The sequence below is a fragment of the Bos javanicus genome, chromosome 2, assembly GCF_032452875.1.
Source record: "Bos javanicus breed banteng chromosome 2, ARS-OSU_banteng_1.0, whole genome shotgun sequence".
NCBI lineage: Eukaryota > Metazoa > Chordata > Mammalia > Artiodactyla > Bovidae > Bos > Bos javanicus.
In genome coordinates, this window is record NC_083869.1 from 119,060,853 (window position 1) to 119,079,656 (window position 18,804).

General features: G+C 38.0%; 1 protein-coding gene across 2 annotated transcripts in view; it reads left to right on the plus strand.

Moving 5' to 3' along the window:
- PSMD1 (proteasome 26S subunit, non-ATPase 1) overlaps nucleotides 1-18,599 on the plus strand; it is an 81,523-nt gene extending 62,924 nt beyond the window's left edge. For both annotated transcript variants that reach the window (XM_061388016.1, XM_061388021.1), the window contains 7 exons: nucleotides 1,538-1,640; nucleotides 7,176-7,345; nucleotides 9,010-9,102; nucleotides 11,017-11,103; nucleotides 11,672-11,818; nucleotides 16,390-16,545; nucleotides 18,396-18,599. In XM_061388016.1, coding sequence (XP_061244000.1) covers nucleotides 1,538-1,640; nucleotides 7,176-7,345; nucleotides 9,010-9,102; nucleotides 11,017-11,103; nucleotides 11,672-11,818; nucleotides 16,390-16,536 — 747 coding nt within the window. In that variant the 3' untranslated portion in view covers nucleotides 16,537-16,545; nucleotides 18,396-18,599. The remainder of the gene's footprint in view (nucleotides 1-1,537; nucleotides 1,641-7,175; nucleotides 7,346-9,009; nucleotides 9,103-11,016; nucleotides 11,104-11,671; nucleotides 11,819-16,389; nucleotides 16,546-18,395) is intronic.
- Nucleotides 18,600-18,804: the final 205 nt, after the last annotated feature.

The following is an 18,804-nucleotide window of genomic DNA, read 5'->3' on the forward strand; positions in this document are numbered from 1 at the left end:
TGTTCTTCTAAAATAAGTTCAGAATCAAAGGAATTTGACCTGTTGAACTAGAGTAAAGGCATCAAACCTTAGGATTTTTAAAGCTGGAAGGAAATTTGGTGATGATCTCATCATGCAGGGTTTTATAGTTAGAGAAAGTAAGATGTAGAGAAGTGGCTTGTTAATGGTCATAAGCTGGGTAGTGGCACAGTTAGCTCATTGTTTTCCCCATCACATTCTGTTGCTGCCTATGAATAAGAGTGAGCACCATTTTAAGAAGTATTGTTTTGTTAGAGGTAATAGTCACGGAGGACCGGTGGGATTCTTCTCTGGTATAGTAAGACAGCCGTGCTTATTGAACTATACAATGCCTTTTACACATTGCTTTATGTATATATTACCTCATATGATCCTTAAAACAGCCATGTAGGTGTTACAATCCCTGTAGACATGAAGAAACTGAGACTCAGAAAAGATCAGTATCAAAAAAAAAAAAAAAGAAAAGATCAGTATCAAGAACTTACCCAAACAGCTTATTAGAGCAGAGGTATTTACAAGCCAGTGTCGTCTGATCCTGTATTACTCTGTATTATAGCGCAGTGTGGCCTCCCAGACCAAGATAACAGAAGGGAGAAGAGATTCTGAAAGAATATGTAGTGTAGATAAAATCATTATGTTAGGAAACTCAAATTCGGTGTTTTCCGCTTTTGGCAGATTTGGGGAACTCCATAATCATTCCTTGTTGAACAAGCAGGTTTCTTTCTCAGTACCTACCATTTGAAAAGTGCTTGGTGGGAAAAGAAAAGTGTAAGACATGGAAGAAACATAAAATATTTCCTTTATTGTCACACAAAAATCATAGGTACTTTTAACAAGAGCATATATTTTATAAATCCTCTTTTCTAGTTATAAAAGTTAATATATGTTAATTTTAGAAAGTACAGAAAATAATAAAGAAGCAAACAGAAATTACTCATAATCCCTCCCGAAATGTGTCAGCATGTGTGTTCCTTTTTGGTGTGTTCTTTTGGTAAGAGTAATTATTACTCCTCAAAAAGTTAATGTGTGTGCATAATGAAAATCTGTATTGTATGTGTGAATATAAATCCAAAACATACTCATGCAGCTGCAGTGAAGAGTAGTTTGTTTTAGGGTAGAATGGAAGGACTGTGCCCCATAGGAGCCCTGTAGGTGGATGGTGAGCAGAATAGCCCTAATGCACAGTGCAGCGAAAGCCTGTGTTCACTCACACAGTTTCAGCCTGCTGACTAACAGTGGTGCAGTACAAAATCGCATTCAGCATTCCCCCGAGTCTGAATCATCCACTGTGGAATGAGGATTGAAAACAGAACTGGTGCTCTGATACCAGAAAAGTCGTGACATCTGTGCTTCAACCATGGGACAGGTCTGCCGTCAAATCTGGTCCAGACCCCCCTCTCTTTGCATGTTGTGAATCAGAATTGAGGTTTCATTACCACTTGAGCAGTCTGTTCCCTGCTCTAAAATCACACAGCAAGGGAATAGAATTAGGCTGTAATTCTTTTTCTTGTTCCTTCAGGTGAATCAGTTCAGACAGCTGTATTCCAAAGTCATCAATGATAAACATGATGATGTCATGGCCAAGTTTGGCGCTATTCTGGCCCAGGGCATACTGGACGCAGGTAAATGTTTTTAAATCTTCCACATTTATTTATCTCTTTAAATCTAATGAAATATCTTTTCTGACTATATGACAAAGTAGAAATTGAGTCTGAGACAAATTATTTCTGGAAAAAATTTGGAATCTGCAGTTCATAGAAATAATTTAGTACAGTTAAGGCTGCAAACTGTCAGGGTTTGAATCCCAGTTACTTTACAGTCCTAGCTATAGTTCCCCTCTTTATGTCTGTTTTCTTGTCTTGTAGAGTCTACCTCATAGTGTTGGGAGGATTAAAAATACATGTAAAGCAATTAAAACCATCCCAGTACCTTAGTAAAGTGTTTGATGAGTGTTGGCTGATTTTTTTCCTTTGATTTTCGTAGTATGTATCAGTTTTAAACAAGTTGACATTGGAAATTTTTTGAGGAAAATAAGTTTTAGATAAATTCTAGCAGCCAAATCATCCTAAAGTAAGGTACATGCAATATTTGCCTCATATGCATAGCACATTGTACCGGCTCCTGAATTCACATTCGTCATTACTACGCTATGGTTTGTTTCAAAAGAAATGGGCTGATTTTTCAAGATAGAATGGTGTGTTTTAGGACCTTGGATTTTGGGTTTATTTAGCAGCATACTCTTTAACTGTTTGTTATTATTGGTGATATTTCACTCAGTGAGATTCTTTCTCTAACTGTACCCTAGGCATGTATATAATATATGAATTATACATAAAAATAAAAAATTGTATAATCTTTTTTATTAATCTTTGCTGATTTGGAAGGTAAAAAATAGTATCTCAAGGTTTTCATAGTAATTCTATTATTAGGTGAGCTCTCAAACTTATTAGTTATCTTAATTTCTTCTAATAACTGTTAACCATATTTATTACCACTGTTTTATTGGTCAACTAGAAATGTGTTTATATTTCTAGTGAATGAGATCAGGAAAAGAAGCTGAATGTTTTGATACCTTAGGTTTTTTTGGTTAACCTCTTCATATTTTCCACTTGGAGTATTTTTTAGTCATAGCAAGATTTTTAGTGTCCTTATTTTATAATTTTAGGTAATCTCCCTTATAGATGAGGTTTTTTAAAAAATCTGTCTCCTTTCTAATTTGATTGTTTTACCTTTTTCTTTATTAAGTTTATTAGATTTCTCTTCATATTTGTTTATATGCTATTGTTAGTCTTTCTGCCCCCTAGATTATTTTGGCTTGACTCTTATTTGCTTTTCTCTCTCTCTCTCTCTCTTTTTTTTTTTGTAATGTTAGCGCAGTTTTCTAAGTTTCTAAGGCAAATACTCTTCTCTTTTAATCCATTTGTCTAATGGCATTTGTTTTGTTTTAATTTTCCAAGAAGTTGAGAGTTTTCTGCTTAAATTTTTAGTGTTTAAGGTACAGTTTATATTTTTCTCTTTTCAATTTAAAAATAGGTTATTGCAGCTGTATATAAAGAAGGAAAATATTCTATGGATACTTCAGATGAAGTAAACCATTTCAGTTCTTGACAATATTGATTCTCTTTTTCCTGTGGTGATAAACATTACAGACATTGACATGCCATATTTTCTTCCTTCTCATTCTTTGCCACCTTTCAAGGTTTTTATGTTATACTTACATTGTCATTGTTGTTGTTCAGTGATTAAGTCATGTCCAACTCTTTATTACCCCATGAACTGCAGCACGACAGGCTTCCCTGTCCTTCACTGTCTCCCAGAGTTTGCTCAAACTCATGTCCATTGAGTTAGTAATGCCATCCATCCATCCATCCATCCTCTGTCATCCCCTTCTGTTGCCCTCAATCTTTCCCAACATCAGAGTCTTTTCCAGTGAGTCAGCTCTTTGCATCAGGTGGCCAAAGTACTGGGATTTCAACTTCAGCATCAGTCCTTACAGTGAATATTCAAGGTTGATTTCCTTTAGGATTGGCTGGTTTGATCACCTTGCTGTCTAAGGGACTCTCAAGAGTTTTCTCCAGCACCACAGTTCAAAAGCATCACTTCGTCAGCATGCAGCCTTCTTTTGGCTTCCCTGGTATCTCTGCTGTTAAAGAATCCACCTACAGTGCAGGAGACCCTGGCGTCGGGAAAATCCCCTGGAGAAGGGAACGCCTACCCACTCCAGTATTCTTCCCTAGAGGATTCCATGGACAGAGAAGCCTGGCAGGCTACAGTCCATTTGATTGCAAAGAATTGGACACAATTCTCTGAGTGATTTTCACTTCACACTCTTCACAGCCTTCTTTATGGTCCAACTCTCACATCCGTACATGACTACTGAAAAAACTGTTGCTTTGACTATATGGACCTTTGATAACAAAGTGTTGTCTCTGCTTTTTAATACACTTTCTAGGTTTGTCATAGCTATTCTTCCAAGGAGCAAGCATCTCTTAATTTTGTGGTTGCAGTCACCATCCGCACTGATTTTGGAACCCAAGAAAATGGAATCTGACACTCTTGACATTTTCCACATCTATTTGCCATGAAGTGATAGGATCTGATGCCATGATCTTAGTTTTTTTGAATATTGAGTTTTAAGCCAGCTTTTTCCTTCATCAAAAGGCTCTTTAGTTCCTCTTCACTTTGTGCCATTTAAGTGGCATCATCTGCATATCTGAGGCTGTTGATATTTCTCCCAGCAGTCTTGATTCCAGCTTGTGATTCGTTGTCATGGCTCATAACAAATACATTCTCTTGTGAAATTATAGTTCTCAGTTTAGTCTTAGATTTCATGTTTAAATGAATTCTTGCTTACCACCATTTCTTTTTTGCTGCTGCTTTTTCCAGGGTATATATACTAAGACTTGACACTTAACTGACTGGATTTTGTCAGTCTCTAGTATACATTCAGGTTCACTCTGTGGGTTTTGTTAGATGCGTAATGATATGTATCCACCTTTACAGTATGATACAGAATAGTTGTACTGCCTTAAAAATCCTCTGTGCTCTACCTTTTCATCCCTCCCTCCCTCCTATCTCCAGTCCCCTAGCAGCCACTAATCTTTTTTGCTATCTCTTAGCTTTAGTGTTTCCTTTTCCAGAATGTTATACAGTTGGAATCATACAGTGTATAGCCTTTTCAGATGGACTATTTTTGGTAATTGGTTTTTAAATAGGATTTAGAAGTAACGTTTTACCACTCCATAATCTTTTTTTTTTTCTTTTAGCTGCTTTGTTTTGAATTTTATGATTTTACATTTCAACCCTTTACTCATTCATTCATTGGATTTTTACTAAATCAGAGTCATTTGTTAAGGAATTGGGGAGAGAACAATTCTTTATTTTAGCTTTATTCTGCCATCTCTACTAGAAGTCCTCTCTGTGTTTTCCCCTCCTTCCTCTTTGAACCCCTCTCTCCTTCTGCCACTTTTTTTGTGTCTGTTTGATCTGTGATGAGCCAATTAAATTTTGGTGCTTCTTTCCATTTCTTTTTAGTGTTATTAAAAGTTCTGTAGTGCCATGTTCACTATTAGGAGCATAAAATTATTTCCTTTCCCTTTTTCACTTTGCTTTAGAAAAAATTTTAGTACTGTGATTTGTCTCAGAAGTTAATGGTAATAGAGAAAATCCGGAGAGGGAAACTTCAAAGAAATGAGTGAAGTTGAAGTTTATGAGAACTCATTCAATGATTTAGTCTCTTCATGGAGAAAAGCTGGAGATTAAGAAAGTTTATAGTTGAAGTTTATAAAACTGTGCAAATACTATCAGTAAAATAAACTTTCCCTTGTTTTATATTAATCTCACACTGTTAGAACAAAAGGCAGGTTTAGTTTCTAAGTCTGAAGAAGATAGATTTCATTGAAATAAAAGGAAATTCAGCTTCAAAACAGGTCAAATATCACATTCTCTAGGAAGCCTTTCCTTCCCTTCTACCCTCTTCAGCCTCTGCCATGGGTTAGGTGGGCCTAGCTTTATGTCTGTCATAATACTTTTATGCCTTATTTTAATTATCAAATTATCCATCTTCACTAGATTGGAGCTGCTTGGAATCTTTTTCAGCATTTTGTTCAGAATTCTCAATCCGTAGTAAGCATTCTGTGAATGTGAGGTCAGAATGGGGAGGAATATAAGCCAACAGTAAAAGTAGAATTCATTCCTGTTGGAAAAATACATTTAAAGTATACCTGATTTTTTCTAGGTAAAATTGTAAATGAAATATCTGTAAAGGAGTAACGAAAAAATCTAGGTTATTTGGTTGAACAGTAGAACCCTGATTCTTACAAAAAATTAAAATGCTTTTTGGTTTAAGTTTGTATTCACTTCCTGATTCCAAGCAAAATGTGAAGACATCTGTGAGATACTGAGATGAAGTGGAATCAAACAATGGAGATCCACAATTGGAATTCAGATTAGGATGTTGACTAGGCGCAAACAAGCCCTGTTTTCATAGGCTGCATTATATGAAGTACAAAGTTCACATCTTGAGTTCTGGGGTCCAACACTAACACTGTGACTGTAGACCAGAGGCAGCAACACAGTAGCCCGTGGGCCATATCTGCCTTAAACACGTGTTTTTGCCTGCCTAGCAAAATCTGCAAATACTTGTCAGAAATCCAGATTCAAGTGCACTTTTAAAAACAAAATTACATGATGACCATGGACCTACACCCCGAGTAACATGTCCTCTTTAAATATGATACGAACTTTTCCGTTTGCTTCAACCGTACTGCTTTCTCATTTGTTTACCTGACCTGTCCTAAAGACATTCATGTTTGCAACCTCCAGAGCATCCTAGAATCTCAGCCTTATGAGGGCCTGTAAAGATGTAGCTAACTGACACTTGGACCTTAGTTCTTTCTTTACTGGCTTTCAAACTGTATTTCTCTATACTCCCTCAGGGGATAGTCTAGGAGACATGGCAGCTGGTAGATTAATAGGTCAGGTTCAAGCCCAAAATCTCTTCTAATTTAATAGAATTAGCTCTGATTTGTTTTATATATTATGCTTCCTCCAAAAATTTTTTAAATCAAATCAAGGATTCGATATTAAAATTTTTCTTCTTTCATGGTAGTGCTTTAGTGCAGATGGTCAGATTCAAACTCATTTTGCCAATGGGGCAAAAAAAACCTTTTAGAGGTAAAATGATTTGTATAAGATCACAAGCCTAGTTAATCTTGGTGCTATCTGCGTTCAGACAATACTAAAGCAGAAAGACAAAAAGAAGCAAACAGTATCTACCTCTTGTCTTATGCTGTTGTATGACATGTACTAAAATTTTACTTTTAGTTTGTACATTAAAAGCCAGTGTACAATATAGATTAATATTTAATTTAACGTACAAGTTCTGATTCCTTCAGGCTTAGTTTTTTAAAAATGCCTAGTGTATGTTTGTGTGTATGTATGTGTGTGTGTGTGTGTAAAGAAGTTTTTGATTACCCTGAGTCCAACATTTCCTTTTGGAGACCCTTGATAGATCACTGGCTAATTCCAGTGACTTCATATTAGATTTTATGAACTATACTCTCAAACTAATCACCAAATTCTTTTCTAGTGCAGTACTTAGAAATTGTAGTTTGCTCTGCTAGATTCATGTTCATGATTTCTGTCCTTTTCTGCAGGTGGACATAATGTCACGATCTCCTTGCAGTCCAGAACTGGACACACCCATATGCCTTCTGTGGTTGGCGTACTTGTCTTTACCCAGTTCTGGTTCTGGTTTCCTCTTTCACACTTCCTGTCATTGGCTTATACCCCTACCTGTGTCATTGGCCTGAACAAAGACTTAAAGGTATGTTTGCAAGAGCTCAGTTTTATAGAATATCTTTACTATATCCTGTTCGCCACCCACTCATGAGGATTTTCATGAAAATCTTAAAGATTAGTTGGCATCTTATTAATAAAATATTTTCCCCTCAGACTGAGTCACCTTACTGAGAGGAGTGTGTTGGTGGAAGTTTTGAAAATTAAGTCTCTTTACTAACAGTGTAACCTTGGGTAAATCAGTTAAGAAATGGTGAGAGGGGGCAAAGGCTTTATAATCATTGATGAATTTTATTTAATATTGAACGTCTGTGAGAGCTTTTGTAGGATTTCATGCAGATAAATGACATGGTGAGATTTGCAGTTTAGAAACATCATTCTCGTATCAGTGGAAATTTGTTACAATGCTGTTGCAACCGTCTGGGCAAGGGAGACCTAAACTAAACCTTACTAAGAAAGGAAGGTTAGAGACAGGGGTATGTTCCACTGTTATGCAATGCTAGAGTGTTTGCTGGAGGAAAGGATTGTTACTAAGGGAAAACCAGATAGGTAGATGTCCCTTTGGTAGTGACAGAACAGGACCAGGGAGGTGAGGAGCCAGGGGCAGTGATAGAATGAAACTAGTCACATAAGTCAAAGACTTAAGGTGATGCATTCCCTGTCATCACACTGTTTTGGAGTGGAACAAGGCAGGGGTCGTGGTTTCACTTGTGTCTTTCTCAGTCCTTTGGCCCAGTGATTCACTTTCTTGGTCTTCCATCCTCTCAGAGGCTTTCTGACCTTTAAATAACTCTTACATTTGGTCATCACTGTTGTTAAAATATTCTTTAAGTTTTCAAGGTGGAAAAATTTTAGGTAAAAAAAGGACAGATAAAGATTGAGTGTTTCACTGGATTGATTTTTTTTTTCTTCAGTATAGCTGTATAGCCAATTAATTGTCTTGTAAATGTTTCAGTATTAACTACTTGTATATATATATAGAGCAGTTTGCTCTCTTAGAGCAAGAATCTTTTGGTTTCCCAATCTCTAACATTGTGGTTAAACATACAGTGTAATCTTAGGGACTTCTTCCTCCGGCACACAGTTTTGTGATCTCTATATCCATTCCTTACAATGAAAGTGGGATGGAAAAGACAAGGTTGCTTGTCCTAGTAAATGTCGTGCTTATTACCATTCCCTATCAATGCAAATTGGGTAAAAGAGAAAATTTCAGACTAGAGAACTTTAAACCTGGTCACCAAGTAATGCAAAGCCAACTTTTCCATTAGGCTCATGCTAGACTCTGTAGTGTAAGGAAGGGACGTGGAAGTTAGGTGTGCAGATTAGATAATCAGATGATACTACAAAAAAGGTAACAGTTGATCTGATGCTCACACCATGACTGGGACTTAACCCTCTGAAGCAGGGTGCATGGTAAAATGAAAAATGAAAGGGATGCCTGTTCAAAGGCACAGAGCTTCAAGAAAGTATAGGAACCACAGTGGTTCTGTAAAGCACCTCAAAACTAACTCAGTGAAAGAAGACAGATGCCTTTAAGGGAAGTGTGGTAACATAATTGAATAGCTGTGTGATTTAATGTGAATTGAAACTTCTGGCATCCCTTTGCATCTGTATGCTTATTTTGAGTATAGAATCCTTAAACCTTGATTTTGATTATTTTAATAAAGGGGAAGAATTCTCTTATTTCTTCAGATGCCGAAAGTTCAATATAAATCAAACTGTAAACCATCAACATTTGCGTATCCTGCCCCTCTGGAAGTACCAAAAGAAAAAGAAAAGGAAAAGGTAGGTTCTTTGTTACTTTGAGCACCATTTGTACCTATATAGGAGCTGCTTAGTGTTTCACTTGGGTTTGTTTTAAATACTGTTATGTTTTAAAGTAGGTATTTTTAAAGTAATATTTCTTATGGTCAAATCCAGCATTACACAAGAGATGGAGTGAAAGCCCTTTTCTCTCCTGGTCATCCAGGTCCCATGTTTCAGGAGTCATAATTTGTGAATCCTCCAAATGTTTTTTCTGCACATGTCAATACTTTTTATACCACAAATCATGTTTTCTACATACTGTTCTGCATCTTACTGCTTTCATTTTAGCGGTTCTTTTAATGTGTATTGATCTCATTTTTTCCAAAGCTGCAGAGCAAGCCCTTCGTGTGTATATTGTTTTACCAGTTCCTTATCTGATAGACATTTAAGGTTATTTCTGATTTATCACTGTTACAGATGAGACTGGGATAGAGTTTTTATACCTGTGTATTTGTGCACTTGTACAAGTATATCTGTAAGTTAGGATCTTAGATGTGGAATTGCTTGATCAAAAGTAATGCAAATTGTTCATTTTTATAAGTATTAACTGAATTTCCTTTCAAAATGGATATAACCGATTTATAGTCCTCCCAATGAGTATAAAGATATTCAGTTAAACTATGGTAAAATTGAGAGCTGTGCTTGTCCCTGTAGTTTTCTCAGTAAAATTATCCTTTATGACACTTCAGGTTTAGGAAAATGACTTTTTCTCTTAAGAGAATATTCCGTATTAGCCAGTTGATTGTTTGCTGTAAATGTTATGGTTGCTGCTGCTGCTGCTGCTAAGTCGCTTCAGTCGTGTCCGACTCTGTGTAACCCATAGACGGCAGCCCACCAGGCTTCCTGTCCCTGGGATTCTCCATGCAAGAACACTGGAGTGGGTTGCCATTTCCTTCTCCAATGCATGAAAGTGAAAAGTGAAAGTGAAGTCGCTCGGTGGTGTTCGACCCTAGCGACCCCATGGACTGCAGCCTACCAGGCTCCTCCATCCATGGAATTTTCTAGGCAAAAGTACTAGAGGGGGGTGCCATTGCCCTCTCTGAATGTTATGGTTAAGTAGGGATAATTACGTAATTGATGAAATTTCCAGGTGGTAGGTGATAGTGTCCTTTGATAATAGCATCTTGTTCATCAGCTGTGTATCTTATTCATCAGCTGTGTTTCAGGGTGCCCCCCTACCTTTGAGTCTAAAACAAGGGCAGCTTTACACAATTACTGCCTAGCCTTTCAAGGTCCCTGTTTCACTTCTGGTTTCAGTGAGACCCATCAAGGATGATAATTCCAGGTTAACCACTTAGCCCACTGTGGGTTACCATTGTAGGGCATCTAGTCCAGTGAAAGAGCTTTACAACCAGGTTTGGAGAAAATTATTGTTTTCCAGTGCTTTCCCTATCAAGTAAAAAAGGATGTGGCACCCAGATCTCTGTCTCAGAAACTTATCGTAGCAAATTAACATCCAAGGTATACTACAGATTTAAATTAAAAAATTTAGAGCTATATTGGACACAAGCCTCTAGCGACTAAAGATTTACCTGATGACTGTAACAGTAAGTTATCCTTATATTCCCAGATTATTTTGTTCTTTTCGATTCTTTACTACCAGGAAACAACAGCATTGTAGAACGGAATTCTCACTGGGCTTGTGTGTTTGTGTGTAAGTGAAACTGTTAGTTGCTCAATTGTTGTGACCTTGTGACTATAGCCTGCCAGGCTCTTCTATTCATGGCATTCTCCAGGCAAGAATACTGGACTGGGTTGTCATTCTCTTCTCCAGAGGATCTTCCTGACCCAGGGATTGAACCTGGGTCTCCTGCATTGCAGGCAGATTCTTGACCCTCTGAAGCACCAGGGAAGCCCGTGTATTATAATAGTTTACTCTGTTCACTCCTCTAGGTTTCCACTGCTGTGTTATCTATAACTGCCAAGGCTAAAAAGAAGGAAAAAGAAAAGGAAAAAAAGGAAGAGGAGAAAATGGAAGTGGTGGGTATAACTTTCTGGTGATATGGGTTGATGTAGCTGTCTCTGTCATGGTCCAGATTCTTCCTTAGTTGAACGTTGTTAAACCTTGTTCTTGAGTTCTTTAAATAATTATCCTGTTCCAAGCATGGAAACTCATAAAATTTTACTTGAAAGAGACTTTAGAAATTAAACTCATTCGTGGGAATAATAGTAGGGTACAAATCAAGAATGAGTTCTTGGAAGGAATGACAACTAAAATGGGTTTTGAAGGGCAGAGTAGGATTTTCATCAGACAGTGCGGTGATGGTAGGAGAAAGAAAAGCCCTTTCAGGCAAAGGCAACATCATTTATTTAAATATCTCTGCTAATGGAAAAATCTTCTTACCCTTTTCAATTAAGTTAAATATCACTCTCACCCCAAGCAGTTACCATCTCTGTCTTCTGAGTCTGGTATCAGTTTGGTTCTATTTCCATTATATCTAATCCTAACTACCTTTTGCACCTGATAGTTGCTCAGTAAATTTATTAAACAATGCTGTAAAACAGAAGTGAACCTTTATGGGACTATATTTTTTTCCCTCCCCCGCAGGATGAAGCAGAGAAAAAGGAAGAAAAAGAGAAGAAAAAAGAACCTGAGCCAAACTTCCAGTTATTGGATAACCCAGCCCGAGTTATGCCTGCCCAGCTTAAGGTCCTAAGCATGCTGGAGACCTGTAGATACCAGCCTTTCAAACCAGTAAGTTACCAATTGCCCTTAGTTATACCAGTAGGATGTTAATCTCTAAGGCAATGGAATCTTTATAGAGAAAGATAAATTGCCCAAATGTTGGAAACAGCTCTCTAGTACTAATAAATCTCTTAGCAAAAGTGAACATACCCTTCCATTCATACAGATTTGGATTCTTGACTTTTGTGTAACCATTCATCTACCAAAGGTTTACATCATAGAGTTACTAATACAGCATAGTGATTAGGACCATGGACTCTGGAGCTGGACATCCTGAGTTTAAATTCTGATTCTACCACTTTCAGCCTGAGTAATCTTAAGCCAAGAACTAATCCTCTCTCCATCAGTTTTCACTACTATAAAATAAGAATTATGATCCCTAACTCATGAGAATGTGATTGAACAACGTAATATACAAGCGTATACAAGCTTGTATACAAGCATATACAGTTAATACACAAGCACAAGAGTGTTCTGTTTTACAATTAGAAAAGGATCTTCATGCCACTTAATTTATTCTAGGGCAGAAAGTTTCGTGTTAGAAACAAATGCTGATCAGAAATTTGAGCATGGTAATGTCTTTCTTTTTTGAGTTCTTATATCTTGCAAATTGGAGAACCATTAGTAGATACACTTAGTACATTCAAATCCTGGACCAATCTGAAATGTCATAGATAAGATTTCTAGATTCTTCTGGAAAAGTAAACCCATTCTCATTGGCTTGAAGGTGTTCCCTGCTGGTGGTGACAACTCTTACTCACAATTGTGAGTCAGGGTCTTACCCGACTAGATTATCAGGAAACAAGGGCAGAGGATGGAAGATAGCTGTATTTAATGGAAGAGCTGGAACTGGGTGGAACTGAGTTTATATTGTAGCTCTGCCATGTCTTAGCTGTGTGACAGACAGCTCCTTAAATTGCTTCCTGTTTGTTTCCTCATCTAATAATTGGAATGGTGATATTACCTACCACTCAGGAATATTGTTAAGATTAAATAGGTTGTTATGTGTGAAATACCTAAAACAATATCTATCAGTGGTAAATCCTCAGTCAGTAGCTATTACTTGGTGATGGTGACAAGTCATTTCTGTGGGTAGCAACAGTCAGGCCAGGAAGGATAGAACAGTTTGAAGGTCTTCTCCCACCTCCTATTAATCTTGCATTACTGGGACCCAATACTACTTGACCTGTAATGTTGAATGAATGAATTGTTAGAACCACCAGTGGAGAAGGGAATGGCAACCCACTCCAGTATTCTTGCCTGGAGAATCAATCCCATGGGCAGAGGAGAGCCTAGTGGGCTACAGTCCATGGGGTTGCAGAGTCGGACACAACTGAGCGACTTTTACTCACTCACCAGTGGACACATTATATTAGTCACTGTCTAATCTGCAGCCCAGCTCACCTAAGTGACATGTTTCTAGAAAATATATTCTAACAGCATGCTTTCAAAACTGCTCTTGCCAGAACAGCTGTATTAGTACACAACCAGTGAACACTTTAAGCACACACAAGATACCCAGTGATTTTGACAGTTATGAAGAACTAAAGACAGCAAAGTATATGCTCAGTGTCATGACACCATATGAGGAGGCTGGTTTGCCTCAGCTGGAACTTAAATGATTGTTAAACCTTTGCTCAAATCAGAGGAAATATATTTCCTGTGTCTGTGCCTGGCTGGCTGTTGGTAGGACCCCAGTCATACACATAGCCCCTCAGCAAAGACTGGGAGACTTATTCCCAGTATATAAGGATCTTCCTCACTAGTTATTAGCTGTCCAGTCAGATAACTGAGAGATTTCAGTGGTCACATACAACAAAAATACTCTCTAGAAAAGTCACAAAACATAACTTTTTTTTTTAATGGGCAAAGGATTTGAATAGGCATTTCTCCAAAAAGATTTTCAAATGGCTAAAAGCACATGAAGACTCTCAACGTCATTCATCGTAAGGGAAATGTAAATCAAAACCACAAGGAGATGTTTCATCATACCTACTAATATACCTGTAATCAAAAAGGCAGACAGTAAATTTTAGATTAAAGTTAGCAAGGATGTGGGGAGATTGGAACCCTCAGATGGCACTGGTGTAGGAGTGTACAGTGTTGTTGCAGCCTCTATGGAAACCAGTTTGACAGTTCCTTGAAAAATTAAATGCGGGCATATCATATGACCCAGCAATTCCACTCCTTGGTATATGCCCAAGAGAATGAAAACCATGTCCACACAAACACTTGTGCACTGATGTTTATATCAGCTTTACACATAATAGCCAAAAGGTGTAAACAACTCAGATGTCCATCAAGTGGTGGGTGAATAAATAAAAATGATATGCACAATGGAATTTTATTCAGCCAAAAGAAATGACATAGTGATATATACCGCACCATGTTTGAACCTAAAAACATTAGCCTACGTGACAAAAGCCAGACACAAAAGACCACATGTTGTATGATTCTGTTTATTTGAGATGTCCAAAACAGACGAATCCATAGAAACAGAAGTTGTTTTAATGGTTGCAAGGGCTGGAAGTAGGGAAAAATGAAGACTGGCTGCTAATAGATGCAGAATTTCTTTTAGATTAAACATTCATCAGAATGTGCTCTTGAATTAGATAGTGGAGGTGGTTGTATGACTCTATGAATATACTTATGAAAAACACTGAATTGTATACTTAAAAGAGTTAATTTATATTATGTGAATTATATCTCAATTTTGGAAAAAAGACTGCCTCTGTGTGTGTGTGGTGAAGAAAAGAGTGCCCCCTGACTCATCTCCTCTAGTACCCTGCTGGCAGGGTCATCAGGTCCTTCCTCAGACATTGCGTTTAATCTTGAAAATGGGTTGCATTCCTACTGTTTCCTGTCCATCTTAAAAGACGCCTTACAGAGAGTGTGGAGCTTTTGGCAGCAGGAAGTGTCCCATTGTCTCTGTCTTCAGTTGTCACTAGCCTTCTCAGAAAACAGACTGTCGTATATCTTATTTTCTGATTAGAGAATGTGTGAACTCTCTAACATATAAGGCATTAATAAATCTAAACCATGTAGGTATAAAAAGCTCTTCCTATATGTTGGTTATACTGCAGGATTTGGGCTGGAGGATTCCAGTTAAGCACGAAATAGTACTGTTACAACCTAGAGCCATTGTTTCCAAAATGCAGGAAGTCCTCTGCTGACTCTCCATTGGTCCTTTAGAGGTTCATACACACTTTTAGACCATCAAGTATTAAGATAGTGGCCAAGTAACTCTGTTCTTGGGTGAATATTGGTAGTAAAGTCAGGGACCATTCATAAAATGGTTTTTTTCAAGAAAACTTTTTAAGGAAAAGGGTTATAGATTAATATGTATGGATATGTGTGTATTGAGACAGGGGAAATAGTTTAGAAATTCATGCAGGCACACCAGTTTTATAGCATGGCAGAGCAGGGTTCTGATGGGAAAATTAGATTAGGTTGAACCGCAGAGATGCTTATACATATGTGAATCATTTGACTAATGTGCTTGGGCTTCTTTTCCTTCCCAGTAATGTGCTTTGGTAGAAATGTGTTTTTTCCAGATGTGCCCTCCACTGTTGACTGATTTAATTAGAGAGAGCAGCTTTCCATTTCCTTTGACACAGGCAAGCAAATAGAATAAGATTGGTACAGCAGAGATGGGCGAACAGTTTGGCTCTTGAATTTACCTTTTGCTAATATGTTTGGGAGAGGGCATAATAGAATTGCTTCTACATTCTACTTCCCTTTTATTTCCCATCTAGTTTTTCACTGTCTTGCATCACAACGATTTGTAGATTGAAATGAAAAACACTCAGATATTTGTGATATTTATATTGTTCTGTCATTCTAAAATTTCTGGAGAAAAATACTCTTTTCATTTATAAATTGTCTTTTGTGTCCAAAATGATGCTTTTCACACAAATGATAAAAGGATCTATTAGATTGTGTGTCTTAAACTTTAGCATGCGTAAAAATCACCTGAGGATCTTGTTAAACACAAATTCAGAATTCTAAAGTAGGGCTAAGTTTTCTGCATTTCTAACAAGCTCTGACATGATAATGATGCTACTGGCCCAGGACCACATGTTAAGTAGCACAGCATTAGAGTGCCTCGTTGGATAGTAAACATTTTCCCTGCAGTCCAGCTAAGGCTAGTACAGTACTAGGTAATGCTTCTTAAATCGGGATGCATTGTCCAAACAGAGCAACACCGCGTGTTCCACCCTCCAGAGCCATTGGGTTAAATTGGAGGGTACTCTTATAGCCGACAGTTATCTTTATCCTTTGTTATATACACTGGCAGTGCTGTCCACTTTCAGTCCTCAGACTAACCTGAAGGAATAGATGAGGAAGATATTATTAGCCCCATCTTACAGTTGAAAAGTTAAGTTACTGGTGTAGCCTCACACAGGGACAAATGCCAAGTTTCCTGACTGTCATCTAGGAGAGTGTAGTTCCAGTTTTCTACTTCCAAATCATTCTCATTCTTTTGGGGTACCATTTAACAAGTATGCACTCAAGATTGTGGAGCATTCTGGAAATATGAGTGGAGCTTGAGCATCTTCATTCCTTGCTCTGTTTAATAGCTGTCCATTGGAGGCATCATCATTCTGAAGGATACCAGTGAAGACATTGAAGAGCTGGTGGAACCCGTGGCAGCTCATGGCCCAAAAATCGAGGAGGAAGAACAAGAACCAGAACCTCCAGAACCATTTGAGTATATTGATGACTAAGGACCAGAGGTGCGTGTGGAGCAAAATTGTGTACCACGAGAAGTCTCTCTGTCGATTCTTCACAAATGTTTTTACAAGGACGTGATCTCACTTTGCCCTTCTGTTCTTAATCCCTATTTGTGTAAATGACATTAAAACTTCTCTTTATTTGACCTCTTCCTGAATATGTAACCACCAATTCCTTTTTCTTTTTTTCTTGATTCTCTTCCCCTAGTCTAGTGTTCTGCCAGTTCTATTCAAAGTGGCTGATCTGCAAACTGTTTTCATAGGTCCCTGAGGAAGGGGCTTGCTCCAGAATGTAACTCAATGCTTCGCTCATCAAAAAGCCTTGCTATTCTCTAACCCCCCCAAAAAATAACTGAACTGTCTGTCTATTCAGTAATGGAGTTGATTTCCATTCTGATGTAAGCTCCTTCTTGTGGATCAGTTATAGTTTGTGGACTGGCACTGTTCTGTAGATTACACTTTGAGTAGCACAAGTCTGAATTTCTCATGATTCTTCTCTCTTTCCTTTGGTAATACTTCGGGCTCTAAAAGCCTTACAATTCATTTATTCAGTGAAGCTACTGAACATCTAATATGTATAAGACAATAGTGCTTATTGGTACTTGTGGTCAGTTAGACTGTAAACAAAGCTTTGTCCAGTTGAAAAAGATAATTATTATGCTAGTTTCCTAACCGAAGGGGATTTTTAGGTGCAAAAGATTGCAATTTCACAAAATTATCATTCTGTTCCTCTATTTTTTTTTCAAATGGGTGTTACATATTTGAAGATGCAATTCCCTGGTGGCTCAGAAGATTAAAAAATCCACCTGCAGTGCAGAAGACCTGGGTTCAGTCCCTGGGTTGGGAAGATCCCTTAGAGGAGGGCATGGCAACACACTCCAGTGTTCTTGCCTGGAGAATCACCATGGGCAGAGGAGCCTGGAGGGCTACAGTTCATGGGGTCACAAAGAGTCGGACACCACCGAGCAACTAAGCACAAACTGTATAATCAAGGTTCTCTAATCCCACCGTAGGACAAATAGGTTATAAAACAAACATGAATTGTACTCTTCAAAGAAGATAAGAATAGTATCGTTATGACAAAGGAAAAATACATTTTAAATGTCATATTGCAGATCTAGCTTCATAAGTAACAATTAAAGCTTTCTCAGACAAATAATTAAGGCAGAAACCCTGCTCTTAGTAGCAACATATAGTCAGACCCCCAAGAGACAATTTTCAGATTGATAACTTCTATTCCTGCTTTTGAAAATTACCTTTCAGCTCTTGCTGGTTTCCTAAGCTTTACCCAACCAGCACACAGCAGTATTAATACCCTGAGCTCTCAGTTTGTGTGCAGAACTGAGCTCACGTTAGCCCCTGGCAGCCTTTCACGATCCCTTACTGAAAACCTCCCAATTAAGTCTTTCAGGGCCGTGAACTACCAGATGGCGTAGAAGTTTTCAGTTGGAAATTGGGTTCTTGTTAGTTTTTAAAAGGGCAAAACATTCAGTCCAATAAGAATCTGAAACCTATAGTCTGTCTTAGTACAAACTGGCATATTGGGACTGTATCAGCAGGGTTAGGAGCTTGGTTTTTTGGTTTATTTTGTTATGTCTTGGCTGCACCAGGCCACATGCACGATCCTAGTTCCCAGACCAGGGATCAAATTTGTGCCCCTTGTGGTGGAGGTGTGACGTCTTAACCATTGGACCGCCAGGAAAGTCCCTAGGGGCTAGTTTTAAAGTTCAACATCTAGTGTCTTTGGGGCAGTGCGAGGTGGGAGGGTGGGGGGGTGGGGGGGTGGTTTGTTGTTGTTGGTTTTTAATGTTTTTAAGAGTAACCCTAGCTTCTCCTTCTCCCCACTACCCCAGGATCTTATTGCTCACCTGAAGAAGATTGTCCAGGCTCATATTGGAAATGCCTGTGAGGAAATTTATGCTGAGACCTGCTATTCACTGCATGTATCATTGCCTCTGTGCTGACCTTGTCTGCAAGTCTTTGGTTGAAGAGATGGTATATGACTAGTGTTCTCTTTCACACAACTTGGTTTTCAAATAAATATATTAAGATCTTCAGATGGACAAGAACTTCTTGTTTGTTTTTCAGACTGGATTGTAAATAAATGGATCGAATACTATTCTCCCCACCATGAAACCCTAAACCCAAAGAGCTGAATCTGATTCCTGGGGTGAATAGGCATGACTTTAATATCAGTGAAGGAGTTAAACTATTTTATAAATTATTTGAAAAATAATGGGAAAAAAATAAGAAACACAACCA